General features: G+C 41.0%; 1 protein-coding gene across 4 annotated transcripts in view; it reads left to right on the top strand.

Moving 5' to 3' along the window:
* Nucleotides 1-13,807, top strand: part of ARHGAP6 (Rho GTPase activating protein 6) — a 491,641-nt gene that overhangs the window by 409,146 nt on the left and 68,688 nt on the right. For all 4 annotated transcript variants that reach the window (XM_019651219.1, XM_019651220.1, XM_019651222.1 and 1 more), the window contains exon 2: nucleotides 894-1,053. In XM_019651219.1, the coding sequence (XP_019506764.1) occupies nucleotides 894-1,053 (160 nt within the window). The remainder of the gene's footprint in view (nucleotides 1-893; nucleotides 1,054-13,807) is intronic.

Genomic DNA, 13,807 nt, shown 5'->3' on the forward strand with positions numbered 1-13,807 from the left:
AAAAAAATAAATTAAAAAAAAATTATTGGAGCTTGGATGGGATGTGTTGCCACACCTACGATACTCACCTGAACTTGCGCCATCAGACTTCCACTTGTTTCGCTCTCTTCAAAACTCCTTGCATGGTTTAATATTCAATTCAGATGAGGCTGTAAATCAGCACCTTGTTCAGTTTTTTGCAAATAAAGACAAGTCCTTCTATGAACGAGGAATTATGAAGCTCACTGAAAGATGGCAAAAGGTTATCGAACAAAACGGGCAATATATATTGATTGATCTTTGTTCTTTATATAAATAAATGACCTTTGGAAAACATAGACAAAATACGTCATGACTTTTCTGACAATGCAATATATCATATACTACACTATATTAGGTAACGTTGTTATGGTATTGAATATTACATTAGATAGGGTCAGAAATGGTGGCCACCTCATAAGGTTGTTGGAGAGAATAACTGAAAAGCCCTTTGCACAGTCACTGGTACATGGGAAGCTATCAATACACAGTCGCCCTCCTATGTCTAGTGTACATGATGGCAGTTAGCAGCAGCTTTTCCTGTTGCTGAGATACAAAACCCAAAGTTTCCATGTGTTCACATAAGAGAGAGGAAGTAGGACCCTTGAAACATCTTTCCACAGAGTTTTCTTTGGCCTGTGTATGCATCACTGTGTTGGACCAAGTGACCCAGCAGGTACTCGAGATTTTGATGTTTGCAACTGACTGAGAAAATCCATGGTTAAGTAAGAGTGGGTTGGATTTTAGGGATTGAGAGCCAATTTGGGAACAAAAAGATGATGTTTACTTGACTTTATTCCTGCCTAAGAGAGAAGATGAGGCTTGCAAGAGGTCCATGAACTGTGTAACTGGCTGTTTTTCCCCTTGGCCTGCAGGGTGATTTCACCTGGAACAGCATGTCGGGCCGCAGCGTGCGGCTGAGGTCAGTCCCCATCCAGAGCCTCTCAGAGCTGGAGCGAGCCCGGCTGCAGGAAGTGGCTTTTTATCAGTTGCAGCAGGACTGTGACCTGAGCTGTCAGATCACCATTCCCAAAGGTAAGGCCCCATCTGTCATCCCATCAGGGAAGGCTGCATGTGGAACATCTGCTCTGCCATAGCCGCAAGCTGCGAGCTCATCTCACACCTAACAGTAACACAGGAAGGAAACTGCAGCTCTTAATTGTTGGCGGGCATTTGTGTCCATTTTGAAAGACACGTTCAAGTGGGACAATGTACATGTCAACTAATATGTTTACTTCAAGAGAAGGTCAACTGGGGGCTTACAAAGGAAAGCATGTGTGTCTCAACAGTCTACACGGCTTCAGAGCCACCAATTAAAAAGAAGCTTCAGAAAGGTCAACTTCAAGGGTTAGAATTATAACTGTGTCTATCTCAACAGCATTTCAAAATAACCGTTTGAAAAGAATGTTTTAACACTCTGTTAAATGTGCCATTTGGCCTTCTGCAAACCCAGCATCAGGCCTGATATTAACTCGTTTTTGTCCGGTCCTTCACCTGGCGTGTCTCTGCTGGGGGTTCACCATTATGAAACTGGAGCCAGTGCAGGCCCGGTCATCGGAGGTTTTACAATCCCAGATCCTGATTCTGGTAAAGATGAGAAGCCTGTATTTGAAACCCTTTCATCTGTAAAAGTCTGTTTCTGAATGTTTACTATCTAAAGTACAAGAGTAATTTAGAGTTGATATTAGTGTGTAGCAGAAAGGTAATCTGAGGTAGAATGAAAAGGTACAGTGTTATACAGAGAGAGTAAACCAGCGATACAAAGCAACATTGGCTGGTGTGCCTGAAATGTCAAGGGAAGCAGGAGAGGGACAGCAAGCATCTAAAAGCTAGAGATCGCTCTGGAGGATTTCCGTATCTGCAGAACTTCTACCTTGTTTTCTTTTATTAGGAGGTTGAGGGGATGTGTCATGAATATTCATCCATAATATAACCCATATCCCATATATACACATACACACATAGATAGGTGGTTTTCAGGCAGGGATGGTTTCCCCCCACCCCAACACCCCCAGGTGAAATCTGGCAATGTCTGGCAACACTTGTAGTTGTCACAACTTGGGGAAGGATGCAGTTGACATCTAATGGGTAGAAGCCAGGATGCTGTTAAACATCCTACAGTCCACCGGACAGTCCCCACCAACAAGCATTGTCAGGCCCCAAGTGCCCACATGCAGTGACTGAGTAGCCTTGATAAAACAAATGAGCGTGGACTCAGTCTGTCCACAACCATGCTGCTGGTGCTGCTGTTTTCTTGGCTCATCTGTGGCTCATGGAAAAGGCTTGGGGGTCTGCAAACCAGGATCTGAGGACTTGTCCCATCAATCCTTGCAAGCGTGAGCTTGGGCAGTTCACCTCTCTCTGCAGTAGGAGGCTCTGTTTTGTTGACGAGAAAGAGTAGCACAAAAACACTGACCTCAAAGAGGATTTAATTGGATGGCGACTCTTAGGGCCACTTGTATTCTTTACGCTGGAATCTGGGACTCTGCCGGAGGTCATGAAAGAGTTCAGGAAAAGGGAGAGGTAGATGAGGGCAAGGGCCTGGGGGGCCAGGCACACCTCACTGGCTTCCGCCTTGCTCCTTCGGCTTCCTTGTCATGTTCTGCTTGTCACCACAACTGCAGCCAGTTCCTCCCTGGAGGAAATCCCTACACCTGTTATACCTTTTCATATTAATCTAACATACAGAGACCCTCAGGTTAATTAAGAAGAAAACCACTTTGACAATTGGTGAAAAATGAGTACTGTCACTGTTGGGCCCATTATTGCTTCTCCCTAGGACAGACTCGTTGGCTCACCTTGCCTGGGTTTGGCTGTAGGGTGGAGATGAGGCCTGCCCTCACCTCCCAATTAACTCACAAGGTGGCCCAGGTGGGGTCCACCAGTCCTAGCTCCCTTTTACAAGCACAGATGTTCTTTCAGTTGCTTTAAAAACAAGTAGAAATGTTGCTGACAAACCTAATTCATCACGAAGGGAATGATGATTCTAAAAAGTTATAGGAAACCTTGGTTGGATGCACATCAGATAAGATATCAGGGAACAAATATTTTTTGTAGCTTGTTTTTAAATCCAGTTAATTTGATGTTTCTCTTTGTTTCTGCTTTTTAAAGAGTCCCCTAAATAAATAACCTTTATCAAACAGAAAATTTTATAAAATTTGACTGCCAGAAGTTCTGTATTCATCATTTATTTCTGAGACTATGTGGTCCCTAGCACCTTCAGGAAAAGATTTACTCTATAAGAGATTCAGGGCCGGCCGAGTGGCTCAGCTGGTTAAGAGCTCGCTTGGAAGCACCAGCTCTGAGCAGCAGGGCTGCGGTTTGGATCCCACATTGAGGGCCAGTGACACTACCCTCTACAGCTAAGATGCTGAACAACAGCTCAACCTAGAGCTGAGCTGCTGTGAGTCACCGGCGATGGCGTAGGCTGCAGTGGGGCTGCAGTGGGCTGCTGTGGGCTACCTGAGTGGCTGGCAGCCAGCGTGAGCAGCCGGCAGCCGGTGTGAGCAGCGGAGCTGCTGTGAGTGGCCGACCAATGACTGGCGACCAACTGCCTCACCCGGGAAGAGCACAATATCATACCAACATGGGCCAGTGAAGCAATGTCCTCCACAACTAGATGGAAGCACAAAAGGACAGCAACTTGTCTGTTCCCCTTCCCCAATTCCCCAACACTGTTCCCTCCCCCAATTCCCCAATTTTAAAAAAAAGTTTCAAAGGTGTTCAGGCTACAGAACTCATCTTGTTATTTTCTATCAAAGCGAGAACTAATGATTTACAAATAGTTTCATACTTATGAAAGAGAGAAAGGATCGTGTGGCTGGTGGAAAGAAATAGACACCACCCAAGAGTTCTGAAGCTATTGTTTTGGGGCAGATGATTATAGACATCAAATACTGGGGGTGTCCCCCAAAATGTACACATTTTAAGCAGTGTTATCCATGTAGTATGTTTCAAAGTTGAATTGAATTATGGTAGCAGTATGTAGTATGACGCTCGCTCAAAAAATGGTGTTAATAAAAAATACTAGCGTCATTCATTGTGTTACAATTTTAATACAGTTTTTTTCCTTTCTTAAAATGTGTATACATTTTTTGGCTCCCTCTGTGTTTACCAAGGTCCTTTGAGTGCATGGTCAATGCTGAATGCTATGATGGCAGCTTTGCTCTGAGGGTGGCCACTTGGTTCCATGCAAACCATCTAAACAGGGTCAGGTTCACTGTGTGAATGAATTACTCAGGGAAATAAATACTGCAGCCAGGGCCTAGAACTCAAAGAAGTGAGACCACGCCTAATGAGACAATGGGTGTAATGAAAGTGGAAACTTACTCAAGCTCACATTTCTGTTCTTTGACACTTGAGGACAATTGGAGGGGTTTAATGATGGGTATCTGTTTGGAGAACCCCTCTCTCTGTGAGACTTGTGCCTCCAGGGCTTAGATAAATGATATTATAACATATCATCAGCTGCTGCAATTCACCATAAAGAAGGAAGAACTGGAGATTGAGGTGTTGGGAAATGACTGGAGTGACTTCCTGGAGTGGACTGCAGGGGTGGGATCCACAGCATAAGCCGAGACTTTGCCTCTTGTGCTAGAGTGATAGGTGGACATGGGTTATATGGGTGCAGATGCGGGTAGATTACAAGATGATGGCAGAGCATGTGGAGTTGTTTTCCACTCTCAGCAAGATAGGCAGCAATTTCATACACTAGGAGTGAGGGTGGGAAGGAAGCCCTGGAGGTTTGAGGAGAGAGGAGAGGAGTGGAAGAGAGGGGACCTGATGGACCAGCAGCAATGTTGCAGGATTGCAGGGCAGCCCAAAAGGTTCATTGGAAGTTAGGAGCTGGGGATTTAAATTGCACATGGAACATTCTGGCAGTCAAACACTGCTAAAGCAAAACACACCAGTTTGCACTTTCAATTCCCCAGCCCCGGTTAACTCAAGTCTCCTCTCACTAGAGTTAGGATATTCCAGCTGAGTTCAATGATGGCAGAGAGAGACATGGCAGTGGAGATTATATCTGTGGCAGGCAGAATAATGCCCCCCCTCGCCCCGCCCAGAGATGTCACTGGAACCTGTGAATGTTACCTCACATGGCAGTAGGAACTTTGCAGATGTGCTCAGTTAAAGTCCTTGAGGTAGTGAGACTATCCTGGATTATTAGAGAGGGCCCAAATGAATCACGGGGGCACTTAAAAGCAGAGAAACTTTCCCAGTTATAGTCAGAGAGAGGTATGGCTCTGAAGGAAGAGTCAGAGACATGCAGTGTTGCTGGCTTTGAGGATGGAGGAAGGGGTCCACAAGCCAAGGAGTGCGGGCAGCTTCCAGAAGCTGCAAAAGGCGAGGGGACAGATTCTCCATAGAGCTTCTAGGAAGGACTGCAACCCAGCTGACACCTTGATTTTAGCCCAGTGAGACCCATTTCAGACTTCTGAACTGTAAAATAATAAATTTGAGTTGTTTAAACCACTAAATTTATAGTAATTTGTTATAGCAGTGATAGGAAACTCATACAGTATCCAAGGAAAAGATTGTAACTCCAGACCATGGAATCTAAGTTGGATAAGAAGAGAAGTTAGGAATAAATGTAAAAGACATATTGTTATGGAATAAGAAAAATCAATAAAGCAAAGATGTTGCTTATGTCATTAATGATCTATACACTGAAAGTGATTCCAAAAAACTTACCAACAGAATTTGTCTCTGTAATATCACTAAATTGATCTAAACATCATCTAGGCAAATGATTATGTGAGAGTAGGAAGGGGAAAACATGAAAAAAAGTCAAATGAAAATGATCTCTATCCATTTATTAAAATGTCATAAAACTAAAGCAATTAAAAGAGTATTGTACTGCTTCATGATAGGCAGATCAATGGGGGACAACAGAGTTCAGAAATGAACTAAAACAAATATGAGAATTTATGACATGATAAATATTACATTTCTTGTCAGGGGAAAATGATGGATTATTATTGTATTTGCAACAATGAGACAACCATTGAGGAGAAAAAGCTGGATTCGGACATTACTCCTTACATAAAAATAAAATGATATGGAAGATTTGAAGATTAAAAAAATCAAGCTATAAATGCACCAAAACAAAACATAGCTGGATGTTTATATATATATATTTCACATTGGGGAAAGCACTTCCAAAAAAGTCATGAAGAGACTGACACATTTCACTACACACAAAAAAAATGAATCATCTGTGTTGACAACAAATAAATAAATAGAAATTTACAGCACATGTGACAAACTAAAGGCTAACTTCTCTACTTTAGAAAGCTTTGTTACAAATTAATATGAGAAACAAAAATAATTAAAATGTAGAAAAATTAAAGGCAGCTCACACATAAAAGAAATACAAGTGGTTTATAAATATTTGAAAAGATGCTCACCCTCATATTCATTAAAGAAATGCAAGGTAAACACCAAGGAGATTTTTTTCTCTTAGATTAGCATAGTTTCAAAAGTTGCATAATATACTTTATGGGAAAACAGACACTCATATACTGTTGGTAGGAATCTAACTCTGGCAGCAACTTACAAGGCAATTTGGCAGCATGTAGCTTAAATGGCTCAACAATTCTACTAAGAATGTGTCTCACAGATATGTACTTACTTGTGTTTGTTGAGGTAGACTAACCACTCGGTGCCTTAACACTATAATAGTTTCTTTCTTACTCCGGTACCGTCCAGTACAGGTTGGCCATGGGGGTCGGGAGAGTGGACTCTGCTCCACGCAGTTATTCAGGAATCTCGACTCCTCACAACTTGTAGCTACTCCCTCCTCTATATCCATTCAACCAGGAGACATGCAAACTAAAAACTAATAAAATTTCCATTAACCATATAAGATGACTGATGAGCTTAATTTGTTACCCTTCCTAAACTTAAGATATTTTGAAAAGGGGCTTTTGAAGAACCTAGAGAAATGCTTACTGGTAGAAATCAGGAGGCTTTTTTGGTGAGAGGGATCATATCTATCAGTCAAGTTTTCCCTATGAGCCTGAGATTGTTCTCTGGAGGCACCCATGGAATGTTCCTGATTAGTCAAAGGCTGTTCTTGGCATAGGCTCTTGGATCAGACTTTCTAGTCTGTAAATGACCCAACAGCAGAATCAGGAAACAAATGTGGAGAGCATGGTGGAGAAATTAAGCAACACCTAATGGCTTGCATGAACATTTCATCTATTCAACACACATCAACAGAGTACTATTTATGTATCAGGTAGCATGTTAGGCTCAATTAACATTATTTGATTGTATTTTAATACAAATAGCCTAAGGCAGGGGTTAGCAAACTGGCCCGCTGGCCAAACCCAGCTCACCACCTGTTTTTGTAAACAAAAATAACAGGTTATTGGAACACAGCAATGCTCGTTCATTTACTTATTGTCTAGGGCTGCTTTCATGTGACAATGGCAGTTTAGGAGTTGTGACAGCCCATATGCCTGACAGAGCGTTTTACAGGAAAAATTTGCTGACCTCTGGTCTAAAGTGAAATGAAAGGAAGTGACTGATTCTGCCACTATCAGTAAAGCAGGTTAGTGTAGGTACTGTGGCTTAACCTCATTATATTGTAAATTAAGTGTTTAAAGCCCAAGGGTTCCAAGAGAGAGAAATGCATATTCATGTTTTCGTTAGTGCAGTTCTCTCTTGTTTCAGTTAATTTCTGATAACACAATTGAGAAAGGCTTTGTTTATGTATTTTGGAAGCAATATCATGGAATGGGGAATAGCTGATGGTTTAAGAAAATGTGGACAATAGTCTAATAAAAGAGCACCCTGACGCCTCAAAATTGCTCAATTATATGGCTTCCTTATAAAGCGGTCCCTCACCATTGTCCCTCAGGCAATGTAAAACCCAAGTAAACAACTCAATGAAATCAAGAAAATGATATTCTTGGTAGGCTAACACTGCAGCTTCCTTTGGTTTGTGATTTAAATGTTGATTAAAAAAATAAGGGCAACCTGGTGGGCAAGGAAATTGAGCTTGGCTATTTATGTAACAACCCTAAACAGGAAATACAACTATCCTATTTCTACGTTCTTCTTGCTGGCAGTGGCAGTGGTCAGTTGAAGAGGTGATGTGCTAGAAGTGTTTCTCAAAGATTTTTGTGTAAATCAAAATGAAGTCGAAACCTAGGGCAAAACCCACAGACTCCACTGTAGGCAGAAATGCTGATAGGAAGCAAACACCACCAAAGAGGTGATCAAAAAATGGTAGACCACTGGGAGTAGATGCCATCATCAAATGTCTCCATTGTGTGAGCTGCAGAGCCAGTTGTATCTTATGTGTGTCCACAATGACCTTTCCTGTGATCTTCCCAGGGGATTGTGATTTCCCATGGGGTAAGGCTGTATCTTATTTGTCCTTGAACCTAGAACACCAGGTACACTACCTGATAAAACATTGACCCTCAGCAAATTGTTGAGAAAGTACATCCATCTTCTCCTTTAAAATGATGCTCCTTCCTTCACTCTTCCAGGTCTCTCTAAAGAGCATCAATCACCTTTCACTCATGTTCCCCGTTTCCCCAGAAACGATTTTGAAATAACCTCAGTGATTCTCTACTGCTTCACCTCATGCCCAGTTTCCAACTTTGATTGATGGTCTCATAGGGTTGATGCGAGGCTTAAATGAGGTAATAACAATGATGAGCTTGAAACATCTCCCGACATCTCATACGCTCTCAGTAAAAGTTATCCATCACTGTTATCATTATCATCATTATCGTCATCACCATCACCATATCACTTTGTCTTGTATCTGCCTCAACCCTAGACACTCCATCATTATGTCTCACCTTAACTACAGGCATAGACCCCCACCTGCTTTTCTCAATTCACGGTTTGCCCTCATTCTGCCCACCATACCTAAAACCACCAGAGAGTATCTTCAACCACAGACTGTAATCCTGTGTTGGAGAAACACCAAAAAACAAAAAAATTCTCGAGGTCCTCTGTTGCCTACTGATCTCAAAAGCCATTGACAATAGTATTTCATGTAAAAAGAAGAAACCCATTTTGTTTTCAGCTTATTCTGAGAATGCATCACAGATTTAAGTTTATTTCTCTGGAGCAGTAGGTTTCAAATTTTTTGTCCACAACCTACAGTAAGAAATATATTTTACATCTCACCCCAGGAAACACATGAACCAAAGTTTATCAGCAATACACTTTGATACTTTCTGTAATTTCTCTATCTCATCTATTCAATTCTGTATCATTTTCTAAAACACCCATGTCACGATCCACTACATTTCCATGATCCATTAATAGGTTATGCCCCACAGTTTGACTAACACAGTCTTGGAAGGCGCATGGAATGGACAAGAGGCAATCAAGAAGAAAAGAACAAAAATGTCAGTCTGGAAGACTTTGCACTGCGCTGTGCTGTGGCTCTTGGGTTTTAGTCAGGTGGATGGGACACTGTTTCTGTAGGGTCACAGAAATGAGCCTAGGCTAGACCCTTGGCCTAAGCATCTGGTGCCTCCTCCACTTGGAGCTCAGCTGTGGAATGCCACCCAGAGGGCTTCCTGTGCTGCGTCGCTGTTCTCTCTCAATACCAAACTGGGCGGGCAGCCCAGAGGAGGTGGATATGTGGGGCTTTAGGTTTTGAGAGGGTAGAAGCCTCTAATGGAGGCTACAGTGTCTCTTCAAAAGTAGTCCACATCCTCACGGAGCTCTGCGTTAGTCAATAGAGGAAACACAAATACATCAATTATATTAACTGAGCAGTGGATGTCACCTCTCCGAGTTACCTTTGGTGACCCTTAGAGAGAAGAAGCTGCCTCATGTATCTATTCCAGTAAAAACCAGGAATGACAGAGAGACTTCCCGGCAGGTTGTTTTGTAATTTTCTTCTTGGATGCTCTCCTCTGTACCCCAGGGCTGTTACCATGTCAAGTTCTCCAGTGTGCGCTGCTGTATGATTTCATTCTGGTGCCAAGCAGGCAGGCCGGTATGAGAGTATGTGGTTCTTTAAACCATATGCTTTGTGCATTCGTATCGCAAATGGCTCCCTTCCTGTTCTCAGGCAATGTGGTTTTCGATCCAAGGTCTTGTCCCTACTGGTCACATTTATACATATTTGTATATCCTTGTTGGAGCAGCAACTAGCATTGCACAAGGCTTTGGAGTCTTGAAACAAACTTTTGTCACTGCAGTTTCTGAAATATTCTGGCACCTTTCAGACGTTTCAAGACTACACCATTCTCTCTGTAGGGATCGTGACCCAAAAGTAAACTTGATAATAACAGAGAATGTTCCATCTTTGAAATATGAACAGGGGCTTCCATTTTTGCTTTTGATTTTGTTTCCCCATAGGCGAAGCAAAGGCAACTAAGTATTAATTGAAATGAAACATTGAGTGTTCTTTTTAAACCAATCAGACTTTTTAGATAATTTGACATTGAGCCCTCAAAATTATTAAAAAATTCAATTAGTGGATGTTTATAAAGTTTTTACAAAGGAGACGCTCTGGAGAAGTAGTTTAAGGGGTCTTAAGATAGAAGTGGGCAAACTACAGCCCAAAGGCCAAATCCAGCCCACTGTCTGTTTTTGTAAATAAAGTTTTATTAAAACACAGCTACACTCATTTCTCACTTCTTTCTCTGTTGTTTAAGGCTGCTTTAGTGCTACAATGGCTGAGTAGAGCAGTTTTGACAGAGACCGTATGGCCCACAAAGCCGGAAGTATTGACTATCTGGACCTTTACAGAAAAAGCTTGCTGATTTCTGATTTAAGAGATTACTATTCATTTGGTATAGTAATTTGTAATTATTATTCATGTAACTGATCAATTATAGCATCCTAGTCATTTCAATTTCTTCACTACATTAACTTTATTTTGCAATAATTGTGTGTTTTTTAATGATCAGAACTTTGTAACTCTCAGAAGTTTTGGTGTTTATATTATATGGGACCAAATATTTTTTCAAAGTGCATAATAAATTCCCTTGGTGACACTAAACAAGAAAGAAAAGTTAATATTTTTATGAGTTGCTTAAACAACTGATGCCACCATGCTGTTTACAGGAATGTAAGCTAAGCATTAAATGGGTGATGTTAGTAATAAGTCAGCCTCCAGTATGGGTTGATTATTAGCTTCAGTATCACTATCTGGTTTGATAACCAAGAATTTAGCTATATTCATCTTTAAGGCCTTATTTACAGATGTACAGTTCTTTGTAAACTCATCTCCCTCCTGTTACCCTCCTTATCATAGATCCCACCCAATACACACAAATTGAAAACTTCAAAGGATGTCTTTCTTAGGAATACCTGGCATTCCATGGGAAGGCTGGCACAAATCTAAGTAGAAAAACACATCCCACATCAGAGTTTTGGATTACCCACTGTTAAGATGCTTTGGCTGCAAATTTTGGAAAGCAAACCAACAGTGGCTTAAATAGAGAAGAAATTGATTATATTACTTTACAGGGAGCCCACAGGTAGGCTAATTCCAGGACTCATGAATGCAGTGGCCTTCCATCTTTCTTCTCTGCCATCATCAGTGGGTCATTTGGTTTTTTGGCTGGCTTCCTCATTGCCACAGAATGGCTCCAGCAGCCTCTGTCATCACTGCTCCTGTGGCAGCCTGAAGAGGCAGAGAAGAGCAGTAGTACCTCTTCAGCAAGTGTCTTCTCAGTAAATGAGAAGGCTTTTAGCTGCTGCCTCTCAGTAGACTTCCTTTCATTTTCACTCCCTAGAATTGCAACACCTGGCAGTACCCGAATGAATACTGGCAAGCAGAAAGAAGTCACCAGAATTAGTTAACAATTCCTTTCCTGAGCCTGGGGTAGGACTCATCCCAGGATGCATGACCACATGGAGGGTGAGCGCCTAACACAATAGGGAAAGGAAAAATTGGGAGGGAAGGGATGTAGTAGGATAAAGATGGATTTAGATTAGAAACAATTGGCGTACAGAATAAAAATGTCACCTTCTGCCATTGCAAACAAGCAGTAAGGAGGGAACTATTCTTATATTTATTTGATTTAGTGTCTAGTCCAGTGTTTTGCTTTTGCTGTTCAGGAAATATTTGAGAAATTGAATGGAATGGATTAAAAAATCAGTGATAGCACATTCAGTGTTAGTGCGAAGAATAATAAAAAACAAGAATGGAGAAGGGAAGAGCGAGGAGGGCACTAGTTTTCATCTAATTGCATCATCGTCTGCCCAGTTACTAAATTTGTGAGAGCTGTTTTATGGGAACAAGTGGCAGGAATTTTTGAGGCATTTTCAAGGTTTAAAGTCTATTATTTAAAGATATTTGATTCCCTTTTTACTTGTTTAGTATAAAGCTTGTATCAAAAGAGAGTAGATAGCATTAGTCCCTTCCATAGGTCAAAAATCATACCATGTGGACACACCCTTGTCTGATTCTACCTTTTCAACTTCAACTATGAGCTTGGACTTTGACTTTAAAATGAGTAATGATAAAATTCCCACAATTTGGAGTTGAATTTCCTTTGGTTAACAATCCAGGGTATTTCTTTGGGATAAGTGATTTTTGTCTTTTTGTTCTCCTACCTGCTTTCTTTCCTTTACATAGCTTAAGGAAACGACTTGCCAAAGGCTGTCTTTCTTGCTCTGATATTTGGAAAATTCTGTCTCTATAAATACAATGCCTACCTAGTGTAAGGCAAAAGTACCATTTTCAATTTAAGGAATGTGCAATAAGAGATGCAAATTCAGGAGCCTGAAAAGACACACTAACTCCTAGCTTAGGAAAAGATAACAGCAGGGTTGCTCTCTGCCCCCCACGCCCAGAACACAGGCTTATAGTTATAGCTTTTTTTTTCTTTTACTCATAGCACTTGAATGTGGAAAAAATGACAGCAAGTAAAATATCCTTCTAGGGCATAATTTGACCATGACCAGTTATTACAGCAAGCACTGATTACAAAGAACGCCCGGTTAAGGAAAAACCATAGTTGAGCTTTTAAACCCAAGACATCCAAGCCATGTGGTCTGCTGCCCTACCTCATGTTTTGATAGAATAAGGAAACACGTTCAACAAATCAAATATCTCAATGATTTTCTGTAATAGAAAAAACACTTGCTTTGAGGTTCAGGAATCTACATGGTTTCCCTCTTGAGGAAAAATTTCAGAACTAATTACCTTGCCAGAAGAATTTCTACAAAACAGAAAAGGGTTCTTAGTGTTTCATTTAGCTGGAAACAGGGTGACCTCCAAGATCTGACTCTTTTTACAGCAGTAAGAGACTCACAGAATGTTCTTATGTTCTGACCACAGCTTTGATAATTTCACCACCACTTCGATATGTAAACTGTGGGGATTAGTACATTTCACAAGTACTTTGGGGAGCCTCAGTTCTAAGGAAAGGCATCTGTATTGCTTAAGAATACCATGAATATTTCCTTCCCTGAGAAACATAGACACTTTGGAGACCAATTTTGAAAAATCAAACCCACAAGGTGCTGACAGGATAAAGAAACAGTGTTTAATTCATTGGGATTTACACCAAGAAAAATAACTCAATAATCCTATTTCTACCTGCCTTCTATTGGATTTTCAGAAAAGTCATGATGCATGTTTGTGACAGATGGCACTATTTCATTTTTGGAAGTACTAGAGTCATTCACATCTGTGTTAATGCTATGTCATTTGACAGCTGACAGTTTTAGCTTCATTAAAAAAAATGAGCGATTTGGTTGAGTTTTGGAGATTTTATAATTTGAAGATAGAAGACCAAACTGTGCATTTTTGCATATTTACTGTTTTACTTCCATAAAGGGGAGAACACAC

This window comes from Hipposideros armiger, unplaced genomic scaffold (assembly GCF_001890085.2).
Source record: "Hipposideros armiger isolate ML-2016 unplaced genomic scaffold, ASM189008v1 scaffold_155, whole genome shotgun sequence".
Lineage (NCBI taxonomy): Eukaryota > Metazoa > Chordata > Mammalia > Chiroptera > Hipposideridae > Hipposideros > Hipposideros armiger.